This window comes from Scatophagus argus, chromosome 14 (genome assembly GCF_020382885.2).
Source record: "Scatophagus argus isolate fScaArg1 chromosome 14, fScaArg1.pri, whole genome shotgun sequence".
Lineage (NCBI taxonomy): Eukaryota > Metazoa > Chordata > Actinopteri > Scatophagidae > Scatophagus > Scatophagus argus.
The window spans coordinates 11,373,804-11,397,810 of NC_058506.1; the positions used below are offsets into that span (position 1 = coordinate 11,373,804).

The 24,007-nt window shown below is 40.2% G+C and overlaps 3 protein-coding genes across 6 annotated transcripts; all 3 read right to left on the reverse strand.

The window, feature by feature from the left end:
• Nucleotides 1–713: 713 nt before the first annotated feature.
• Nucleotides 714–9,255, reverse strand: rskrb (ribosomal protein S6 kinase related b). Its single transcript, XM_046410269.1, has 13 exons — nt 8,547–9,255; nt 6,759–7,049; nt 6,578–6,661; nt 6,283–6,351; nt 5,705–5,774; nt 4,612–4,719; nt 4,293–4,333; nt 3,631–3,658; nt 3,246–3,335; nt 2,981–3,069; nt 2,543–2,653; nt 2,303–2,416; nt 714–2,203 (listed from the first exon to the last, which is right to left on the reverse strand). The coding sequence occupies exons 1-13, from the start codon at nt 8,574–8,576 to the stop codon at nt 1,967–1,969; spliced, it is 1,362 nt and encodes a 453-aa protein (XP_046266225.1). The 5' UTR covers nt 8,577–9,255; the 3' UTR covers nt 714–1,966.
• Nucleotides 9,256–9,448: 193 nt separating this feature from the next.
• Nucleotides 9,449–16,502, reverse strand: cct8 (chaperonin containing TCP1, subunit 8 (theta)). Of its 4 annotated transcripts, none has more exons than XM_046411380.1 (16): nt 16,309–16,502; nt 15,578–15,668; nt 15,387–15,466; nt 15,143–15,292; nt 14,698–14,878; nt 14,520–14,581; nt 14,302–14,439; nt 13,573–13,751; nt 12,971–13,037; nt 12,788–12,875; nt 12,561–12,676; nt 12,176–12,247; nt 11,865–12,029; nt 11,387–11,506; nt 10,977–11,108; nt 9,449–9,740 (listed from the first exon to the last, which is right to left on the reverse strand). In XM_046411380.1, the coding sequence occupies exons 1-15, from the start codon at nt 16,366–16,368 to the stop codon at nt 11,001–11,003; spliced, it is 1,677 nt and encodes a 558-aa protein (XP_046267336.1). In that variant the 5' UTR covers nt 16,369–16,502; the 3' UTR covers nt 9,449–9,740; nt 10,977–11,000. The 4 variants fall into 4 exon arrangements, with proteins under 4 accessions (XP_046267336.1, XP_046267335.1, XP_046267337.1 ...); XM_046411379.1 differs by having other exon boundaries at nt 10,973–11,108; XM_046411381.1 differs by having other exon boundaries at nt 10,969–11,108.
• Nucleotides 16,503–17,530: 1,028 nt separating this feature from the next.
• LOC124071178 lies at nt 17,531–22,232 on the reverse strand. Its single transcript, XM_046411657.1, has 5 exons — nt 22,115–22,232; nt 20,855–21,178; nt 20,320–20,627; nt 20,092–20,187; nt 17,531–18,621 (listed from the first exon to the last, which is right to left on the reverse strand). The coding sequence occupies exons 2-5, from the start codon at nt 21,161–21,163 to the stop codon at nt 18,462–18,464; spliced, it is 873 nt and encodes a 290-aa protein (XP_046267613.1). The 5' UTR covers nt 21,164–21,178; nt 22,115–22,232; the 3' UTR covers nt 17,531–18,461.
• Nucleotides 22,233–24,007: the final 1,775 nt, after the last annotated feature.

The window sequence follows — 24,007 nt, forward strand, 5'->3', positions numbered from 1 at the left end:
TAACAAAGACCCAGTGCTGTTGCTGGAGGGAATGAAGTTCAGGACTTGCCAATCACATAGCCTACTTTAGTATTATCCATGTCTGCAGCCCTTTGAGAGTAAATGGACCATCCAATCTATTCTAATGTATAGGCCTACTGATTTAAGTATTGATATCTTTCTATACTATGCTAACATATGCCAGAAGGTTTGTGCTACCTGCTACCGAGTTTAAATCCTGCATTTCAAATTTTTTTGAGTGTTACTGGCAAAATACACTTATCAAATACACTTATCACTTATAATACTGAATTACTGTAAGCAGTGCTTTAATATTAAAGTTGGTAAATTAAGCTAAATTTAATATTTTATGTGCTTCTGGATGGTTGAATGAACTGTTAAACAAGGTATATTTTATATCATGAAAATAGGATTTCTACAATATTAAGCAATAAATGACTACAAACTATAGCTTTCACATAAATGTAGTGGAGTAAAAGGTGCAACATTACCCTCTGAAATGAAATACAGTTAAAGTATATGTTATCATGAAATGGAAACATTCAAGTATACTGAAGTAAGAGTAAACTAAAGTACAAACACCTTAAAATTGTTCTTGAATTACAAATTGTATTTGCTTAATCAGACCTGGGCATGCTATCTGTCTGCAGAAACAAGGTGACACATTTGAAAGGAGAAGTGACACAATGACGAGTTTCTCTTCACTGACTGATATGAAACTATTTCAGGGCCCCATTTTTACACCCCACAAAGACAAAACATCCGAATCAGAAGATGGCTGTACAACAAGAATTTAATATTTCCTCTGTGCTACATGGTATTTACAAAAATACATTGTAACATAACATATGACAACAAATAGCATCCAAATATTCATATAAACTTTATAAAGAGGAATTTATAAATAAGCATTTTGTGACAAAAAAGCAAGCTCGGGGTGAAACATGTGAGGCATTCTGGGTACATGCCAGGGCATACTTTACAAAATCATAACATAATCTGACGATCAGGTAAGTGCATCAGGGTGCAATTGGTGGACAGGATCACGGCAGCCTTGGACAATAGAAAAAGCCCTGTATCTGTGAAAAAGTTAACTGGAGGTAAACAATACTGTTGTTCATTCAACCCTACAGCACCAGCTCAGATCTGCACAGCTGGGTGCCACCTCGGAGTCAAATTCAAGGCTGACCTGGGAAAACCAGCGAGTACACACCTGAGTCGCACATCGTACAGGAGGAGAACAGAAGGAGAGAGGTTTCTTCTGCTACAGAATTTAGGCAGCAAAGGTCACGTTTGGGAAAGTTTAAATCACAGCATTAATAAAGGTACACAATAGCTTTTATAGTAAAGATCACAGCATAATGACTGAGAAAGATGAGGCAAGGAGTTCTGCCAAAACAGTTTTATAATCATACATGAAAATAAAGGCAGAAGCTCAGAAATACACTCGATCTGTTCAAAGAGTTTGTTTGGTTTTCTACTTGTATGTGTAGGCTGTTGTAAGAAATAAATAAATAATCTCGGTGTATCAAACAGCTTAACTATTCCATGTTGGGGGAACCTGATAGCAGTTGAATTATGTATTAACAGAGCAACCATGACAATCAGTGGGAAAACTGAAATTAAGTGGACAATACTGCAATCTGTCTTGCACAAATATTGAGCAAATACAGTATGCCTGAAAAGGTGCTCAATGGAGAAAGGCAAACAAGTAACAAAAACAAAAAGACCAGTAAAAAAACATAAAACCCACCAATACAAGTTGGGGAGTGGTGATCTTTAGTCAAATAAATCATTCCATTGTAAACTATAGATCAAATTAAATCATAATCAGCTGTTTTGGCTTTTACTAAATAAGATATTTTAGAAGGCGCACCACGCCTGTGTGTGAGGGCGAATAAGTGTGCAGAAATACATACAAGTTACCTTTAATGTCTTAGTAACCATACTGTAAACTCAAAGTTCATCACACAAACACTTCTCTGCGTGGGCCTTTTTCCTGAGCAGGCTGCAGTGGGAGTGCTGGGCCCAGTAGTGGCCCTGCTGGTTTAGTTTTAGCGCCGGCGTCCAGGTGCGTGTCTGGTGTGGCGGGAGGGCTGAGGAACGAGTCATAGTCGAAGCCCTTGAGAGGCTGCAGGGACAAAGTGAGGCCTCGTCGAGCTTTGGCAGCTCTGTCTGGTCTCTCTCTCAGCTCCAGGATCACCTGAAGAGTGACGACAAAACATCATTTCACTTTGTTGCCATAATGAACTTTTCTTCAACAGTCTGACTAGTACGGGCTACACAAACATTCATCAGTTACCTTCACAGGTTGGCGCTGCAGCAGGGCGAGGTCAAAGGTTGTTCCATGGAAGAAGGTTTGGCGCTTGAAACGTTCGAGGGTCCTCAGGCGGCGGAAGGGATTCTTGCACAAAAGCTGGACAGAGAAATGTGTGGAGGTCATCATGAGACATAGAACCAATCTGAGCGGTTAGTCGATCATGGTGCATGTAGTGTAGAGTTGAATGTTTAGAAATAATATGATCACACTTTGCGCAATTACCTCGGTTATTAGCAAGGCAAGTGGGGGGCTGAAGCTGAGAGGCATTTCATAGGGAAAACTCCTGACTTTCCTGAGCATACTGCAGTGGTCTGATTCTGGAGGCACCGGGAACTGAGGAGAGTTTAAGGTACACAAAGAGAGAAAATTAAGGTTTTTTAAGTCATTACCAGATTGCCAGGTTTTAGAGTTTTACATGGCAAAACATATGACTAAATCTACGCAAACATATAGCGCTTAAATAGTGTAATTTCAATTTAAATGTTTCAAATTTTATCACGACTTACACATAAAATTATATCATGAAGGAAGCATTAAAAGAATTTCACACAATATTCTTTTATAGCAAAATTTTTACAGCAAAATGTCACTGGAAAAATAAGTGAGTAATATCTGCTTATCATGCAAGACACAGTGAGTCTACTGAAAACAAGACCTCACCTTCCCAGTAGCCAATGAATAAAGCAGAATTCCCAGCGACCACCAATCAGCTGCATGATTGTAGGGTCCACCACTGAGCACCTCTGGGGCTGCAGAGCAGGCAGAGCATGCTCACAGCACAGGATGTATTATGCATTTGTACATTATTATACAAATTTCCTTGTGTTATAGATTAAAATAATGCACCAAAAATCATCACAAACGTGATCTGACAAGATTAACTACCGAGCTGGATGTTGGGGGGATGTGGTGGAGTATTGCTCACCCATGTATTGGATGGTACCACAAATGGTAAAAGCTCTCCCTCCTCTCTCCAGGCGACGGGACAAACCAAAGTCAGCTAAGCGGAGGTGTCCTAGAACAGACCATTTTCTCTATATCATTATGCACGCGTGACACCACTCTCTAGATTCAGATTCTTCTTACTGATACAGTTACAAATGGTGTCAAATATCCAATTATTCCCATCACAATATGATCTCATTAGTGAATGTAGTTGGATAGAAACGCTGTCGGTGCCAGCAGAAGCACTGTTCACGCTGATGTGTATTGACTGACAGCTGTGTAGGACGTTCTCTGGAAGGTTCTGTGCATCCCTCCTCCATGCTGTACCAGTCATATGCTGCTCTCTGCTGGGGAATTTAACTCACCGTTGTCTGTCAGCAGGATATTCTCCATCTACACAGAAAGTGCCAAAAAGCTTGAATTAGACAACCAGCCATATTCACCAGTGTACCAAATTAATTACATTAAGAATACTGTAGATGATTTTCTTGAGCCTTAAATTTATTATTAAAATGCTAATGAATGAAACACAAGAATGCACTGACTAACAAACTAGAAGAACTAGTAGAATTTAGATTGTCTTTTTAAAACATGGAAGATGCACAAACAATGCTGAGTTTGCCATACATTTAAATATAGCAGTTACCAGAGGGACAAGCTAAAAGCCCTTTATCAGGACAATCAGAAGGCGTGTAGCATTTCTTTTCTTTTTTTGCACTATTTGATGCATCAATTTATTTGAAATCTTGCTCATAAACACGTTTTAGCTGACACGTGTTAGCTGTAGATCTGTTAGGATTCATATTTACCATTTGGTTTTGCATTTATGTTACTGGGTGATGTCTTGTTCTGTTGTTGCTGTTTGACACATTGATCTCATGGTGGATGAGGAAAATGTTTGACAGAATAGAACTACCTTTATTAATTGTTAAACCCAATGTAATCTATAGCTGTTGTTAAAAAGAAATATTTTTCTTGTAAAATGTCACTTTTCATCCCAAACTTGTGAATAACCTCCCTCTCTCACCTTCACATCTCGGTGGATGATCCCAAAGTCATGCAGAAAGCCTGTGAGAAACCATAAAAGAGGAACATAAAAATAAACCTAAAAAAAACTCAACCAGAGAACCAAAATGCTGTAGGGGATCCTTTGAGAGCTCATCTCACTTTATTTTTTTACTTACTTTTTTATAATTACTTTCAGTTAAATACTGTTAGCTAATGAAAATTTCTAATAGACATCTTTGATCTAATTATGATAGTTGAGGAGAAAGGTGCAGTTTTACAACATGCAAGTAGGCTAAACCTTTTCTGTTAATATACTTTGTATTATGTAGCATACGCACCGAGGGCACATCCCAGCTCTGCTGCAAACACTTGTACTGTGTCCTCCGTGAACTGACCAATCATCTGCCAGTAGGTGTACAGGTCACCTGTGCTGCAGTACTCACACACTGTGGGAGCAGAGACAGCATTCAGACATGCCTCTGTCATGTAAAATGAGGTGTGAGGGAAAGGGAAGGTCAGAGGGAATGTGGAACACACACATCGGTGAAACAAATTTGGAAAGACAAGTGCAGTCTGGAAGTGAGGACAGTGTAAAACTACATCCCACTACAAACCTAACAAAGCTCATTTACTGTAAAAATACTTACTTGAAAAATAAAGGTTAAAGTGGGTTGGGGTGCAGAAGTGAAAAGTTATGTGGAAAAAAGGATCATCCTTCTCTGCTTGGAGACAGTAATCATTTTTGATTGCTACTATAGGCAACAAAAGAAGAAATGAAACATTTGGCCTTGACATCGCTAACTGGGCTGCGATACAACAGTGGTACAGCATTGTCCGAAGTTCTGACTCATATTGAACAAGTCAACAATAACTCTCATCTACCTTCATAATGCAGCAGGGTGGCTTTATATGGCCCTGATCTGCTCTGAATATGCCCCATATCTACATTTATGGCTTAATGATTCAGTGATGATTCACTGTTTAAGCCAGCAGGGGCGTCTCTTCTGAATGTGGCACGTGTGGTCTTGTTGAGCTGCAGCAGTGTTCAACATCTGGACCCCGGGCTAACACTCTCTTTTCACAGGGGGTGGGGATGCAAACAAACTGGGTCACGCTTTCTGAGTCAGTGGCTGATTTGGGAAAAAGGGTAACTACTCTGGGAGAGTGGAAAAGGGCAAAGCAGGGACAGGCAATGGAAGATTCAGGATGCTGAGCTATAGCAGTTTAAGTCTGACTATATAGGGAAAGCATTCAGAATAAAAAGACATAACTGAAACCTGTTCTTTGGTCATTGTGTTCTAGGTGCTGGGTCGGGGATTGTGGGTAAATTCTGAACAAGGCTACCAGTGTTAAGGTGAGAAAAGGTGGAGTGAAGGGGTTTTGGATTGTGGATCTGGGTTGGATTGGGTCACCGGTCTCTGGCTGACTCACTAATGTAGAGGTGGTGCTGAGTCTGCCAGCAGTCCTGGAGGTCATGGACAAATGGATGGCGAACCTGACGCTGTGGGCAAAGGTCCAAAATCAATCTGAAAAATCTCAATTTCGGCCAGTGATCAAAAAGCGGTCTAGACTTTTTTCTTCACTGGGTCCAACTATATTTCTGAGTAATGACTTCACCCACAACTTCAGTGATTTCAGGTCTGTTTGGTGAACTTCAAAGACTTCAACTGACATGTTTGGAAGAGCAAATAAAAAGAGCGTATCACCTCATCAAACTCACTATACTGTGTCCCACAACATATCAGATGAGTTCAGAATCCCTTCACAGTATATGCTTCAGTTTTATCTATAATAATAATATATAATAGTCTTATTTTCAAAACTTATTACTGAATACAAAATGTCTCAGGAAGCTCTGGTTCACTGATGAATTTGGGTGCTTTAGTTTCCATCTCCAAAACAAAGTCCTCTCAAAGGCACAAATTAATGTCTTAAAAACTTTCGAGACTCTATTTTTTCTAACGTCTACAAACTCACAATTATTTTCGAGGCATGTTCTGAGTACCTACCTGGACTATAACTTCTTCTTTAGACTGCTCCAAGACGCCAAGTCTTAGAATCTCAGATTTAGGTATAACCTGATGGATGACAAAAACATTGAGATGAATTAAACAGGGGACTGTACTGAAGTATATTGACATGCCTACAAACAGTCACTTTGCATAGTCAGTGAAAGTATCAAGTCATCTCAGACCGTCAGACTGGACATACCATTTTCACAAGCTAATGAACTGGCTGTTCTTTCATGGCTTCAATCAATCATATGAACACATTAAAAAAATGAGATTCAGACGGAAGACTCACTTTGACTGCATATGTTTTTTGTTTGCTCTTGTCCTTCACTTTCAGAATGGGTCCAAACGAACCTTTGGCGATGTAACTCAACACCTAATGAAAAACAAATACAGAGACGGACAGAAAGAAAAACACCCAATCAAATCAAGCCTGATACAGTACTGGTACCTATGTTGGAACTGAGATCTACCTGAAAGTGCTCATGCCCAGGCACAGTTTTGTGAGGGAATTCAGGCAGGAACATGGCAATGAACGCTGGCAGGCTCCACTCCGCTCTCAGCTTGTCTGGGCCGACTCCCGCCAACCTCAGGACGTGCTCTGGGATGTCGGGGTTCTTGGCTTGGAGCATGCGACGATGGCCCAGACGCAGGGCAGGTGGGGCCAGGCGACAGAGACCTGCTGGGATAGATAGACCCATGCTGGAGAGAAAACCACGCCATCCAGATGACAAGTCCTCATCCACCTGCCCCTCAGCAGACCTCTGTAGGGGAGTCAGAGGAGAGCGAAGCCATTAAGAAGCCATTATGGTACAGGTTAATAGGTGCAGGTGCAACAAGAAAAACACTAGCTTATGGCTCTGCGGTGTTATTACCATGGATGATTATGGATCATCTCAGTGAACAAGCTCGAACAAGTAAAACCTACCAAGATCTTTAAGGGCTTACACAGCATCTGCATGTTGTAGCCAGTTTTTACAGTTTTGATAAACACTGTTTCTCCACTGACCTTCACTGGTCACAGTGTTCAAGCTGTTTTACACAAGAACAAGTATCAAAACTTATCAAGGCAAACGTGCACTGAGAAAAGCAGAAAATCAAGAGCAAACAGTGCTGGTATGAGCCATGCAGGACAAAGGCAGGTTTTTTAAAGATGTGTGTTTATTCACTATTTTAACCAGAGAAAGTTGACTTAGTATTGCTTAATATGCAGACACATGTACATGCACTGGGTGTTGGGTGCAAACACAGCTCCTCTGCAGTTGGACTACAGTGCGTAGCTCCATTTAATAAACTGGGCATAACCTGTGTATGATAAACATTTTCTGAATTACAAATTTTCGATCAACCTGCTTGATCAACCTCCAAATCTGTTTCAGTCAATGATTTCCTTCACTGCTCTGAATTACATGTGGTGACAAAAACAAGAGGCAACTCAAGATTTCTCACAGTAGGCCTATGATATAAACTACCAGAGGTTAGAGAAGTCATGAATCTGGCCCTGCAGTCCCAATACATCACACTTTCATCTGATTTCACATCTTCATGACTTTGCGACCTTGCGCAAACCCACTAAAATACATCACTGGAGCTCAGCAGCCAACAGATTTCACATGATTTCACATTTCAGGTTTCACATAAACACTCCTGCTCTCATTTGTGCTTTAACGAAGAGAGAGAGAAAAAAAGGTCTTCATCCAATCTGCAGTCAGTCGGTCACAGAGCCCTTCACCCCCACTCTCCCCTGGGCTGCACAACAGATCTGTGGTGCAAGATGTGTGTAATCAACCATGCAGGATGTTATTATCATCTGAGCCAAATTAAGGGACACATCCATGGTCACTCAGCAGAAACAACTGCCATTAATGCGACATCCGCCTGGCGCTGACAAGATACTGCACGGCGATAGGATTTCATTTGGACAGTATAGTTATACGGTGTTCGATTTCCAACAGATTATAGATTTCAATACCGGAAGCGGGGCGATTTCGCTTTCAAAGTAAAAGCTTCATGATTACAGGTACTTCTGGAAGACAACAGAAATTATTTTAAGGCATAGCTTCAAGTGTTTAATTGCCTGCTAATGCATCATTAAGTAGGCATTTTGACTACACTTGAATTCAATATGCTACTGAGGAAAACGTCAAAACACTAACATCCCTGATGCCATAGTTGTAACCTGGTGACTTCTGGAGCCAAATCATCCCATGGAAGCAGAGACCCCCTCCCGCCCTTCGTGCGTCACACCTTTTTAAACTCACCTTCCTGTTTTTACTGCTGTCGGCCCCCATCAGTGTGACAGGACATCAGCACTGTAACCTCAGTGCACCGTCTGCTCTTCATCCAGGCACTTCACGGTAGCCTATCCACAGTTTCATGCGTAAAGTAGGCACAAGACTGATTCAAGGTTTGAATAAGCTAAACAAGACTCTTTATAAACAAACTGCAGCTGATCGAGCTATCCGGTGCAATATGTGATAGATATGGCGACATAAAAACAAGTTAATCCCGAGTATGGACAACGTCAGCGCAAATCCGCCCACAGCTTTACCATCCAATCAAACCGCAACCTGGTGGAGTCCAGCTCCCCCTGCTGCTGTAATTACAGCAGCAGACATCAAATCTACAGCTCAGTGGCAATTTCTGATAAGTATCATTAGCATGTCCTCCATAGCGCAGAGTAATGCGCAGAGAACAAACAGAAATACTGTGAACGCTTTGTGTGCAGTGATTCGTCGTCTGTCGACGTCTCCATCCGATTCTTCCGTTCAGTTGTTCTAAAAATAAACCGGTGCATGCATAATTTCTGAAGCCTCAACACGTTAAGAGCAAACACACAGAGCAGCAGCAAAGGTGAATCCATGCATGTTTGTGGCATAAGCAGGGAGCCCACTGTGCTTCCGATTTACTAGCAACAGGATGGGGTCAAGTGATATGGAGACAGAACTGAGCCATAAAGGCATCAGCCCGATCCTTTCCGTATTTTTACCCTGATTGAATGGCTAAAAAACTCAAATGAGTGTTCACTTTCTTCAAAGCTTGAACCACAATTGCGGAACACATAAAATGATCTTTGCAAACTGCAGATACAAAACAACAGTCAACAATTAGAGAACTTGAATGAGTGACACAGTAAAGTAAAAACACAGTCCAAACCATAATATGACAGCGCAAGTGCCTTTTATTTGGGACTAAGAACATAAAAAGCAAACAGTGCCATCTATACATTTTACTTTCAACTTTCAGGTATCATGTTGTCAACCAATGTGCGGCCATTTCTACAAAACAAACCAAACTTTTGAGCTTTAAATAAACAAGTAGAAAAGGTTTTGAAAATCCATGTGGGAGGGTTCAGGGTTAGCATCAGCTGCACGGCATCAGATTCAGTCATCCTCATCGAAGTCCTTCTTGCCCTGGGGAGCTCTGGGTCCCCCTGCTGGTTTTGCCATGATGATCTGAAAGTGGGGAAGAACATAGCAGTCAGTCACTTTCTGAAGGAAAATCAAGAGTACTGAGATCCACGCAGCAGGCTGTGGGCTTCTAAACTCGGACACTACAACATACTGTAGTGAGCATGGAAGTGGCTTGAAGAATCTGTCAGTTTAAAGAGCGAGGCATTATGAATTGTGCGGTCCTTTGTAATCAATCTCATTTGTGAAATCACAGAAATAATTGTAGTCAGAATTCTTTGCCTCAAATGACAATAGACTATATTTTCAAAATACAAGGAGGTGATTACAATGCCTACAGATTCCAAGAAAGGCAATTTACAGGGAACCAGATATTCATGAGTTCAAACTAGTGATAAATGTGCTGCAGGAGAAAATATGCTACAAAGGAAAATACATTCTGATACATTAATAAATAAATAAAATGGTGTTAAGAGAAAGACTGAATCCCCATCCAGTCAGTTTTGATGCTGGGACTAACCTCAGCCCTTCAGGCACTGCATTTAACAAAATCTATTCAAGGTGAGATACAGAGGACAAGGTTATAAAACTAAAATAAACTTTGCATTTATTTTAACTTCAAATATAAATGGGAACATCGCTGAGCGCCTGACTGTAGTCAGAGCGGTTTTAAAGGCCCTCAGTATAAATCATGGGAACCAGCAGTGGAAGCTCTGGTAGAGCAATGAAATAACGTGGACAAGAAACTGACTTTTCCTGAAGGTTCTTTACATGTAAATAATCTGACTCTACTGGTAACTGAGGAATCTTGAGACTTCAGCATCAGTGATACTGAAGCAGTATGGCTTCATAAAGACTGGAGCTCATTATACCAGGACAATGTGTTTCAGACAACAGAGCCACCTCAGCCTTTGGAGCTGCTCATCTTATTTACATGTTCACTTTCATTACATCACATAACACGCGATGTGGTAAAACACTGCACTTGCCTGAGGTCGCCCACTGCAATGGAAAGAGTTCATGAGTGCATGCAGCATGCTATCAAACCATTCTGTACCTGTGCAAGTTCAAACTTTAAGTGATTCCGTCAGTGTATTATTAAAACACCCGAGAAGTGGCTCACTGTGCCACAGAAATCTATCTGCAGTGAGTTCTGGATCACACCAAGTGTTAGTAGTGACAGGCAAAAGAACAAACATTTCACACAACTTCAGTGTCCCATGAGCGAGTGAGTACATCTCAGTGAGTCATAAACACACACTCATTCCAGGACCTACTGACAGAGGGTGTGTGCGAGAGCGCCCTCTAATGGTGGGTTTCAAAATTATCAGGCTCTTCTTCCCAACCATCCTTGTCCCAGTGGCCTCTCTGCTTGGGAGCCCTGGGTCCCCCTGCAGCCTTAGCCATGATGATCTGCATCGCACATGTATACACACACTACCGTTAAATACCTGGACACTACTCACTCACACAGGCCCAACCAATAACACTTTGCCTGCAGAGGAGCATTAGACAGGAAAAAAGTTCAAAAACAATAAACTGATCTGTCTGCCATAGTCCTCCACATTGTCCAAAAAGTATTTTTTAAAAAAAAAAAAATCAGTGTAGCTGAAATAGATGAAATGTTCCTTATTAAAATGGACAGGGACACTCATTTTTCTTCACTTAATGATCTATGTTTGTGTACACACCTGGTCAACCCTCAATACTGTGATGGCAGCATTGGTGGCCAGTTTGATGCCCCAGTGTTTGACCAGGTAAGGCTCCAGAATGCCACCTTCAAGCATGTCCTTCACAGCGGGTCCATCTGCCTAAAGACAACATCACATCCACACAGTCGGGCATTAGAACAGAAATATGCAGCTCATCACATTTGAAAATGAACCCTTCATTCAGGAAAACTGAAAAATGGCATGATTTAGGTTAACAACAAGCAACATCTTTGCATGGTAACTGTCACTATGTCCTCTTTACCTCACTATACTGGAAATGCCTCAGTAACACAATTTAAACAATTTGGAGGATGTCTCTTTTTTTTCCTTTTCTATTCATCAGACTGCAATTCATACAGAGTTAACAGGATCAATACAGGCTGGTTTTAGACAAAAAAATAATTAAAAAACAAAACATAATCAAACCATACATATATTTTTGGGTACACATACACACCTCAATGTCGAAGCCCATGTTTTTGTTTCCATCGTGATGCGCAGAGTACAGTTTAGAGATGAGCTCACTCCCCTTCACACCAGAGTTCTCAGCCAGTGCACGCGGCAAAGCCTCAAACGCTTCAGCAAACTTTTTAATGGCATATTGCTCCAGACCCGGGGAGGACTGCAGAAAGAAAAAAAGAAAAAAGGGTCATGTATCTGCAATTTATCAGTTGGTGATGCAGTAAAGACAAAAAGGGCAAAACCAAGAGCACAGGCATTAGTCTGAACCTGGTGCACTTCGGTTAATGGACTTTTTTATTTGCATACCTCTCCGTATGAGGTGAGCTGCTTGGCCAGTTCAATCTCAGTGGCTCCTGCTCCAGCTACCAGACGATTGTCCTAGAGAGGGTGAACAACGCAGAGACTGTAGCTGTTGTGCAGTCCAAAGAGGAAATGAAAATAAAGGGTACAACTCCGACTCTAAGACTTTGTAAGCATAATGAGTTAATAGTCAACTTTGCCCAGTTTCAACAAATCTCAAACAAAATTAAATAATTACTCTTTAAAAGAAATATGGCATTTCTGTCTTTTCTGGAAATCAAAAAGACTAAGATATTATTTTTTTTTTTCATTGACAGATATTTTTGTTTATATTTCTTTACTATTACCAAAGTTGCAAATAATCTTACGGTGGTTCTTTGTGTTGACTTACCCTGACCAAAACCTTGAAAGTGTTGACTCCATCATCTACAGCCCTCTCAATGTCATCCATCAGGTTGTCAGTGGAGCCCCTGATCACCACCGTTGAGATGGCACCATCCTCTTTCTCTGTTTTAAACAAGACCACAATACATTATGATACATTAAGCCTAAAGCTCACAGCAGCAAACATCAGCTCTAAAGTGAAGATTCATGGGATTTGAACAAACAGTGATTTACCGTGTTTGAAGACCACCACCTGGGTGTCTCCAACCTCTGTCAGGTACACACTATCGCAGTGACCCATCTCCTCTGGAGTGGGAGCCGTCTAAGGGAGCAGAAAAGCATCATTTCACCTGATATAACGGTCCGTTTTATTATTGGTTCAAATACTTCATGTGAACCAAACACCATGACACTCACCATCCTTGGCAGTGCGACAGCTTGCACAGTCTTGCATAACCTCCTGAGGTCCCACTTGGAGTTAAGCCTGGTGGAGAAAAGATAACAAGGATTTAGGGGCCAGGCAGAACACAGGTTAACCCTACTACCAAGAAGACCTTGCAATCCCACTAAATTAATAATATGATCAATTATGATGATTTTTATTCTGCAAATCAAAATTACAGATTGATCTCACAAAGAATATGCGCTCACAACACTAACACATGACAACTCTCCCTTTCACTCAGATCTTTCACTTTAGGTATACACAACATATGTAATGTGGTGATCTTAGATGAAACCTTAACAAACTCATCTCTTTCCTTATATCATGTAAATATAATGTCCTGCCCATCTACTGTTCCACAGTGACCTAATGTCAGTCGCACGGGGTAGCAGTGTGTTGGTCACTTCACCACCAATACCACTGGCATCGGTCCCCTCTCAATTTGGTTCAAACTGCGTTTTTTGTGGTAGTTTTAAAGAAAACTTCAAAAAAAAAAAAAAAATCCTGTCCCACTAGTTCCGATCAATTAATAATTAACAAGTATTTGGATAATTAGAGGTCATTCCAGTCTTACCTGACCACCATGAGCTGGTACTTGTTGGCATAGTGCAACGCCATGTCAGCCACTTTTCCTCCAGTTACCAACACATTGGCACCAGCCTCCTTGATGGCCTTCACCTGAGCCTCCATCATATCCTCCTCTCCCTTACTGAAGTCCATGAGCTCCTGTGCATTATTTATCAGCACTGTGCCCTAGGAGACAGATATGCCTACTGTTAGCACCAAGATCAGCCCAAGATGCCTTTAGAGGATCAAGTGCATTGACATCATGACTTTATAAACCCCCATAAATGGGTCTTTTTCAGAGTAGATATTTTGTCATAGCAGGAAGAGAATATGTTACTAATAACATTAATGATGGCTTTGTGCTATTCAGATACCCCAGTAAGTCATGGTTGTGAGCCAGCATGAACAATACCACATTCTAAAACTGAAGCAGCCAGATGAAAATCAGCCATCATTTATTAGTTACGTGTGCTTTTACTACTGTGTCAAAATATTTTCCATACAAAAGCCTATAATATTGAGACCTTTAGTGTCTCAACCATGTTAGTTCATGTTTAATTTTACAAAGAATACTACTTGTGTCTCTTCTCCTTAGAGGTGTGAAAAGGTTTCAGGCCATATGTGAAACTGACGGAAACTTAAGAGGATACCAGCATATGACAAAGCATAAAATTTAAGCATAGTCAGTTTTTTTTTCCCCTTTCTCTAACTTATCAGAGACTGAAGTATTTGTTACCTTTGTCTCTGTCACCATGCAGTCAAAGGGGCAGGAGTAGACGGCGATCTTGGCGTCTTTAACTGATTTGACGTCTCCCTCTGCTTCTTTCTTAAACACCATCCCATGCAACATGGAGGATGACGTCACCCCACAGCCCTGAAAACGGCACAGATATTAACTTGGAGGCACACAACACAAACACACAGACAAGACATTCAATGGCTAATGCTGCTTACCAAGATCTTGCACACTCTGACGTTATCAACATTGAAATTGCCAGACTCTGGGAAGATGGACACTGTAGCATAACAGTTAGGAAAAGAAAGTGAGAGAAATACAAAATGAATACTAGAATTAAGTTTATTATTTTTGACAGTCTTTGTTTAGTTCAGGTAGTTTGCACTGCTGACTCACCACAGGCCTGTGCGATGAGGTTGGCGAGGAAGTCTTCGTTGCCGTACTGTTTACTCATGACTGCCGGGCGAATGAGAGATGTCGCCTCTTTAACATCATGGAGATTCTTGGCTGAGGAACATACGCAGTCTGGCAGGATCTCCAAAGCCTTTTTGCATGCGCTCTCATAGCCTTCAATCACCTGCGGAAAAGAGGAAAGGGGACACTGAGCAAATGCAGCCACTGATTTCTTTGTGATGCAAAACTCAATGTTTTTGCAGACTATTATATCGATATCAGCTCTAAAACTACTACCATATCACCCTCATGTATACTGCCACTATTACGCTGATTTGTATAAAGGACATTTCTTGTTTTTTTTTTTTGTTTTGTTTTTTTTATAAGAGTTTAACTTTATTGAAGTATCAACCAGAGATGATAACGATCAGTGACTACATCTGCTTACCTCTGACACAGAAAGGCCCATCCTGAGTAGCTCCTCAGCCAGCTCCAAGAGAGCTCCAGCAAACACCAGGACAAAGTTTGTGCCATCTCCAACTTCCTGTTCTTGCATGTGGGATGCCATCACTACCATTTTGGCTGCTGGGTGCTGCACCTATAAAACAAAATGATATTCATGCAAAAGGTTAATCTCCTTCCTTTATAAATCATTCCTGTATGCAGCATGTTGAACAAAAAGATTTCTTCACCTCAAGCTCTCTCAGAATTGTTGCAGCGTCATTAGTGACAAACAACTTCTCCAAATGGTTGATGACCATTTTGTTCATACCTGAAAGGCACAATGTCATAGTTTAGCCATCACTGAATCTGTTGTCTTTGTGGTCTTAAGAAGTCAAAGCACACAGACAACTATATCTTAGTGTTGGAGGAGTGAGCTTACCATTGGGCCCATAGGCGGTGCGTGTGGTCTGAGAAAGTTCCTTACAAGCTCTGATGTTACGAAAGACTGCCTCTTCAAGCCCTGAATAGTGCTGCATCAGAGAACATCACAAGAACTCAGCTGCTGTGACTTTTTAAGAGAGGTGAATTACATTTTTTGAGCGTGCATGTCAAAAAATTTAATGGTACTCTGCCCAATAGCTCATGGAAAGCAGACTGTGTCACAAGATATCGTTGGGTTTATCAGCAATATCCTGGGATTATGAAAATTAATGTGTGGACAAAGAGCAAGATCAGAGGTTTGAACCACCCACAGATGTTAAACGAGTTAAAACATGTAAGCTAACCCAAAACAAAAAGCGTCAGCATCACTGGGCAGCAAGGACCAAGCGAGGTGACAATCAAAATCTGAGCTCTGACAGGTACGTTAGCTCAACAGTAAAGGGTGTGACTACAGTTTGTCAGTCAGTTAAAACTGCAGCTACCACACTGCAGACATGTAAAGCATATTTAAGTGGTAGAGGGGGTAGCGAAATGACGAAGAAACCAGCCATTTGTTCCCCATAACAGTCCTGGGTCCAGCAGCTCCGAGCGGCCTGGCTACCTTCTAGAAGCATCCCACATGACTGTGAATGAGCGTGCTAACTCGGAAGCTAATGCTAGCTAGCATGCTAGTTAACAACCATACACTCAAAGCCACCAAACTACTCCAACCTACAGATTTAACCTCACCTTGGCACCATCCTTCAACATTTGGGCAAAGCCCGGAGCTTTGGGGACGTGGAGAGCCATTTTCCGATGTTTAGCAGCCCCGGTATCCTGAAGAAGGTAGCCGCGGCGTGGGTTCAGCTCTGGGTACAAAGCCGGAGAGACTGAGGAGGAGCGATATCAGCGAGGCGTGGGACTAAAGACGGGTAACAACATGGGACAAACTGAGCGATTCAAGTTTCACTTGCTATGACCAAGACTCACGCCTTGGGGGAACTGTTGCCTTTTAAGGCAACATCCAAAATGAGAAATGTTAGACCTCTATACTTAAAATTCTTTATTTACTTGCAAAAGAACTAAACCATCATGTAAAATGCTCTAAAAAGCGCTGCCTTTAATGTAAAATGTACTAAACGTAAAAGTATATAAAATAAACTTCAAAATGTACCTAAAAGTAAAAAGTATCAAATGTATAAGTACTTATTTTGTAAATGTATGGACGCAATCATCGACCCATAATCGTTAGATTACATATATTATGACGATGGATGTTTTTTGAGAAATTAAGATGCAAGAATCCTTTTGATTTCCTAGCTAGCTGTTTGTTGGGTGATTTATCAATAACAATGCTTCAAAAACTGTTCACATGAATTTTAAATTAAAAAAATATATATTCAAGGTGTGTATAAATCAGAAATGTGTATATACCCGCCACATAAATGTGGTATAATGGAAATGTACCAAGTACCTCAGTTAATTTCCACTATTGGATATAAGATTACAAGATTCAGATATATGTTAACATGTTGTATTATATTTAATTAACCCGATTACATACTGATAACATATTTTCAGTTGTGACTTAGTCTCTAAAGTTTATGTTGACCTGAAACGTGTGTCGTAAACATTTAATTCAAATTCAAATAATGAAAAACATGGAACAGTAATGACAACAAGGCAAATATGTATCATCTCACCCAATCACATTATTTTACCTAATTTCTAAACCTACATTTGAATTCTATTTGTGTCTGTGAAATGTAAACATGCATACTGAATATCTCCAACAGGAACAATACCCTCCACACCATTTGAGATAATATTGACATTTTTCAATGTATATCTCCCTGCTTAGACTTTCAGTGACGATTTTTCTTTTTTTTTTGTTCGTGGTCACTATAATATTATCTTGTGTTACAAACAGGCCAGAGTACAATTACCATATGTTGCAATAATAGTAATGAAAAAGAAGCTCACAGATTTTATTGTGATTTTTTTTTCACATTTAGGCACAATATCACCTTTTATCTCACTGCGGAAGACAAGGGGGTACCAATATATTGAAATGACAGAGAGGAGAAGAGCGTTTTGCTTCAATGGAGGCTATTTGTTTGACAGTCACTACACTAATAACCTGCTGGATATGGCTTTATAACATCATTATCGCTGTCATCAGGCAATGAGTCATTACATCTTCTCCCATCACATTATCAAATGATTTATGCATACAGCATTGGCACATGAATCATCCACAGGCCATTAAAAGTGCAGACATCTGCCTCAAGGAAGGAGAAAGTCCCAGTCAAATTCTGCCTAAGCGATATATAAAAAGTCCCCTTTCATAGAAATACACTTAATATTTTGGCATAATCAAATAATAAAAAAAGGAAACAAGTGTTAGTAACATTATTGCATACATATAAAATAGATGAAAATGCAATTTCCATCTGTCAGTAAATTTAGTGTTAGCTCTGCAGATACAAATGTGGTCTTGTGCAGTGTTTCTCTTTAACTAAATATCAGAAACTAGCAACAGCTTTCTGAACAGAGAGTGGGAATACAAAACTACAATATTAGTATTTTTGACAATGTAACTAAGACATTTGGCTGTAGCAGCTATAACAGGTACATACACCACAATACAGAAATCCCTTTGGTAGCTACAGTGGAGATATTTTACCCATAACTAGCTAACCTGAGAAGTGTAAACACACAAGAGATAGTTGGGATGTTGCTAATTTCACACAGATAATAAAAAAGGAGACAAGCTGCCATGTAATAGTCTGCAAGTAACATGACAACACAATATGTAAATGTAACAGTAATACCTAAGTAATGATAAATGTGAAATAAGGCTACAGAAGGTCCTGTGTTTTACATACACACTTGCATGTAGTTCAGTTGGGTTTGTGAAAAGTATTCACAGCCGTGTGGGCCCAACCTCCCAGTGTGTTTGAGAGGTGCGTGGCTCGACGCGTGAGGTTTGAGCGACTAAGTTTACCGCTGGGGTCCAACTTTCTCATCACTGCTCCTCCACAATGTTCCCTTGTATTGGTTCTGCAGAAAGAAAGAGAGAACAATTACTAAAGAAAGCACAAACAGAGAACCAGTGAGCGATAAAAGTGTCCGCATGCGTCATGGACTCAGTTAAACCTTTCAAGACTGCATTAATACCAGGGCTTGATCTTTTTCCGCACCAGCCACTGTGGCCAGTGCTCTTCTAGAGAAACTAGCTAACAGTATGTCGACTACTGCAGAATTTCACATATATGTGTAGGTGGGCAGGTGCCAGTGCATTGATAAGTACCAATGGGAAATGGAAAATGGCACTAAAACAATCATTAATTTACGTCTCTGCTCTTTAGAGATGCATCTAAAAAATGTTTGTCAACAATATTTCTAGACCAGACACAAGATTTCCAAAGCTGTGAAACACTTTTCAATTCCATTAATAAACTGAATTAATTTTGAATACCAGAAGCTTAGATCTCTACAAGGTATTTGAGACTTGCAGAAAGCCTGGTAAGTAAGAAATATTCAAGAACTGATAAGGCAACAGAGGAAAAGTCAGTATGTAAAGTCAAGGATAGTAATGGGGGAGAGAAGTGTGAGTCTGAAAGTGAAGAGCATATTCTGCATGGACAATCACGGTTATTTATCAGTCATAAAAAAAAGCAGTGGGTCAGACACTGTCACAATTTCATACACATAGCTGTCCATGCATCACTCTGCCATGCATAATTTTATGTCACAAAATTAGTTCCACTCAGAGCATATTTTTCCACAACTCATCTGTGTTTGGATTTACCTTCTTCCCTACTCCACAATTAGGGAATAGTTGAACTGCCTGTTGTAGGAAGAAAACAAAGAAAACAAAATCCCAATGGACGAGTTCTTCATACAGAGAGGAAAGCAGTCAGCTGCGTGTAATACACACTGATAACAGACAAGGTCACTGTCCACGTGCATCTCCTTGTGGGCTGGTCCAGACCATGATTGGACATTTTGAATGTCAATGCAGGAAGTGATGCAAATATACTTCGAGCTCTCTCAAGTGCATTTTTGTCATTTCATCTGGTTCCAATTCCCACACCCATATGCTCTACCCCTACTGTCCCCCCCTCACTCCCTCCTCATCCGAATACCAGAAAGACAGACCCAGTTTCAAATTGACCCGGGAAGAATGTATGTGGGGGGAGGGGGAGGAAGTCTAAGGCCCCTCAAGCTGAGCAGTAGAATGGGATTCTTTGGGCGGCAGGGTTAAGGGTGTGTGTGTGTGTGTGTGTGAGTGCAGCAATGAGATTCTGTTGTCTCCACTATGAATAAAAACAAATGGACCAATACCTTCGTCAAATGCAAATGCACACATATACAGCACACACATGCTTTCATTCGTGCTTACAAATAGTTAAAAACTAATAAAACTACTTAAAAACAACTCTTACTTACCTCACTGGTAAAATGAAAAGAACAGAGATATTACAATTTACCAAATGTCAACAATCAATACATTTAACCCTGCTTTACCTATCATCTCTGCCGATTACATCATCAAAGGCCTTGGATAGATGTTTGAGCCTCCTGAGTCCACTGGACACCGACTCCAAATCTCGGTCAAACTTTCTGTTACAGCAGAAAAACAAATACTCAGAGCAGAGAAAACCACACAAATGAAAGCAAACAAAGAAGAAAAAAAAATCAGAAAAACATCAGGACAAAACCAACAAAGCCAGATGTGAATAATAGAAAACTCACAGCCTCTGGTTCTGCGTGTTGGGGGAAGCAAATGGACTTCGTAAAGCAGCCATGCGGACCAGCTGCCTCCTGCCTCCTCCTGTTCTCACCCCCCGAACACCAGCTTCAGGAGTCCTCCGTCCTCTAGAACCTGGGGTACGTCCCGGTGTGGCTGAAGCTTTAGGGGTACGTCTGGGCGTTGCAGCTTGGCCAGGCGTACGTCTTGGGGTGCGAGAACTCGGTGCACCAGCTTCTTCCCCATCACATGTGCGACCAGGGGTCTCTACTAAACACTCCTCACGTGAAAACTCTCTGGTCCTCTGCAGCCTCTGTGTAAGGGAGAAAAGGAGACACAAGAAGACAGATGATGAGAAGGGAACAGATTGGCACATAAGCGGCGCGATTATCACACATCTATATCATAAACTTAATGTTAAATGTGTTGTTTCATACCGCAACAAAAATGGAAAGGAATCAACTTAATTTCCTGTTTTTTCACACAAAATCATTTCTTGTACACATTCCACCAAAGTAAAAATCACACCGACCCATTTACCTGATACATCCCACTGATGGAGTTGCGAGCACTGCGAGTAAGTTTACGGACTGTGCTGGATTTTGGCTGCTCCTTCATGGTTTCACAAGTGGGATTCTCCGGGAGGGAGTTAGTCTGGACAGAACGCAGTGGGAGACGCTTGCGCAGTGACATTCGCAGAGAGTTAAGTGAAGATGAGGAGCGAAGCTTGCGGAAACGGTCAGGGGCTTCTGGGGAGCTCTCAGCTCCATCAGACTCATCTAGGACTGTATGTGCACGCCAGACTCCGACCACAGCTCTACCAACTCCATCCATCACTGACGACGCCATGCTGACCGAGTTTACCTGCAATAGAATTTACGGAACAGCACAGTGTGTAACATTACGAAGCTTTAATAATAGTTTTAAAAATATGTATCTTAAGTGTGTTTCACAGGAGTGAGTAAAATACAAGGTGTTGAACAGTGACACCAAATCTGTCAAATTTTGCTGCAACAGATAAATCTGTTTGTCTGCAACAATTTTGATGATTATTTAATTTATTTAACAAGCAGAAATCTCTGGGTTCAGCTTATCAAATTACAGCATCTACAACATATATATCACTATATATATATACATATATCTTTCAAAACACCACATTCAGCTAATATTTTTTGGCATTATATAAATACTCGTTGACGTAAGTAAGAGTAATTTCATCTATGAAGAAAGAGACAAACAAGTTTAATTTGGGCAACTTTAAGTGTAACTGGTACTTAAATAAATAATTTCGCAATAATCTGACCAAAAATGTGAAAAATGTTGACCAAAAAAGGAAGGAAAATGAAGCTGACCTGTAGCAACCCGTACAATTAGGTAGCAGTTAACCGTGTTAGTAAAAGCCCCGTTGCTATTGTTTGATCAGGATTTCTTGCTTTGCAGGCTGCCCTGCCCTGTTAATCCAGCTAACTTTATGGCTTCATCCAAAACACAATCTGAGAAGCAAACTGCAGTGATTTATCATGTATGCGTCAAACGGAAACGATAATGAAGTCACACTTTCATACTCTTACCAATGAAACGTATTCAAATGCAACCATTACCACTAAAAGACCTGTGATTATCACCCACAAATAACATAAAGAGGGGTGTACCACTGAAAGCTCCGTTAGCTTATCTGCAGTAACAGCTTTAGCGGACGTTAAAACACGAGTTTTCGGGGGGAAAGTCTATGTTAAATATCCTGGAAAAGACAAAGGAAACCCAGATACCACACCGACTGTACTACGGCCATCTTACCGTGAAATTGTGAGAATTTGTTTGCGGTCTCAGTTTCAGCTGCCTGTTGTTGCTGTGTTTTCTTTCTTTCACTGTTTGAATTTGGCGGTGGACCGCAGACTGCACGCCCGATACACATCGCCACGCCCTTTACGCAAAGTCCCATAATGACGCAAAACGTTACGTCGCGGCGTGCAGGTCATCACGAGACGCTAAAATGTGCTTGAAAAATTAAAAATTTACGCTTTTTAGGATATAATAGCTTGGAAATTAATCGGGTACTTTAAAATTAAATTGACCCCAACCAAACTAGAGATATATAATCATACAAGTAATCTAGAAAACCAATATGACACTAATGTGTTGTGATTTTTGTGATACAGGCCTTTTCACAGCAGACATTTTTATCCCAGTTGGATATTTATTTTATTATTTTAATAATAAACTTTACAATGACTTTGTCATACCCCTCTGTCTGAAAGAGTCGTTAATTGTAACAACCTAAATGACTGATTGTGATGTTAGCTTCTTTTCTACAGCCTACTGACAGCTGAAACATTTCTTTTTTTTTTTTACAGTTTTTACAGATTGATACAGTACTGTGATAAAACATCTAAAAATCATTATGACCATGTAACAGCCTTTTAAAAATATCTCTTCCATTCAGTTCACCAATAAAGATTATCTTTGTGAGGCTTCTATTGTTCAGTTTTATTGACTTGGGAAAAGATAGACGTTGCTCCAACTTGAGGGCAGTTCAATGAACTGCATCATTATATGTTCAAAGGTGTTTCCAAAGTTTTATCCCATTTACACATGAAGGAATACAGAAAATTATGAACACGTCTGAATTTGAACCAGCTCAGTACAACAGAGCCTTCATGTCATGGTGTCAATATTTTGTTGAATTATGCAATGATATGTGGGCCTGTGGTTGTGAAAATGTCATTTAAATTCTTATTAATTTATTGCGTTTAAGGCTGCACTACAGTCAAGCAACACAAACTGGCATTGTATTAATTCCTTTTAGCTCATGATATGATTGTTTTGTGTAAATATCTTCTAAAAGTACCGTCCACAAAATATCATCACATTATATTAACATGGATTTGGTCAAAAATATTGCAGGCCCGAGAGCGAGCTGGTTCTGCTTGCTTGGAAAACTATTTATAGATTTTTTTTTTCCATTTTATGAGGGCAGACATCTTAACTTTGATTCTCCCTTGAAATATAGATTCTAAATCTCAATGAAACTACCTGACTGAGGCTGAATGAAATAAAAACCTGAGATTAATACATACTCTGTACTGTGGTATTATTATTATTACTTATTGATAATGACAGAAAAAGTTTAACAAATTCTGATGAAAAGTTGTCAAACACTGAGACTTGTCCTCTTCTAATGTCTGTATTTCATTTTATGTCTTTTTTGTCACATTTATGGTACTCAAGATGTTGCTATCATGGATGTTGTTATCGTGCTTCAAAGCAGACTGACCAGCAGATGTCACTGCAGACCTGCACATACAATGCTTTCATGTGTCAGTGCTTTGGTATCTTTGTCATGTCCTCATATTTTATTATTTCCTCAAATTTATTATATTTTGTATTTTGTGGTGATTAGCAAAGGCATTAACAAGCTGGTGTCTCAACTTCTTGTTTAAGCTTCAATCTACTAGTTTTTTTTATCTTGTAAAAACAATTTATGACATTTCAAATGGACCTAACAAAATAGAAAGGACAGGTTTTCTGTCTCTACACAGTAAACTGAATCATCAGGGTGTGATCAAAACTTGTGGTGTGTTTGGTCAAAAATCTAAATGATGTCTAAACCAGACTTTTGTGCAACCTTCACATTCTCATTTTGGCATATAATTAGCACATATCACACTTAGCTGAGAGAGGTTTTATGTA

Coding starts and splice junctions, on each gene's coding strand:
- rskrb (XM_046410269.1), bottom strand. CDS start 8,576: ATGGGGGCCGACAGCAGTAAAAACAGGAAG. Junction 5,775..6,282: donor AAGAAGAAGTTATAGTCCAG/GTAGGTACTCAG, acceptor CTTTGCCCACAG/CGTCAGGTTCGCCATCCATT. Junction 4,720..5,704: donor TCAGCACCACCTCTACATTA/GTGAGTCAGCCA, acceptor CTGCTCCCACAG/TGTGTGAGTACTGCAGCACA.
- cct8 (XM_046411380.1), bottom strand. CDS start 16,368: ATGGCTCTCCACGTCCCCAAAGCTCCGGGCTTTGCCCAAATGTTGAAG. Junction 14,879..15,142: donor TGGGCCTTTCTGTGTCAGAG/GTAAGCAGATGT, acceptor TCTTTTCCGCAG/GTGATTGAAGGCTATGAGAG. Junction 12,248..12,560: donor CTTTCAAGGTTTTGGTCAGG/GTAAGTCAACAC, acceptor CACCCTCTCTAG/GACAATCGTCTGGTAGCTGG.
- LOC124071178 (XM_046411657.1), bottom strand. CDS start 21,163: ATGGCGTCGTCAGTGATGGATGGAGTTGGTAGAGCTGTGGTCGGAGTC. Junction 20,188..20,319: donor AACACGCAGAACCAGAGGCT/GTGAGTTTTCTA, acceptor CTGCTGTAACAG/AAAGTTTGACCGAGATTTGG. Junction 18,622..20,091: donor GTAATCGGCAGAGATGATAG/GTAAAGCAGGGT, acceptor TTCTTTCTGCAG/AACCAATACAAGGGAACATT.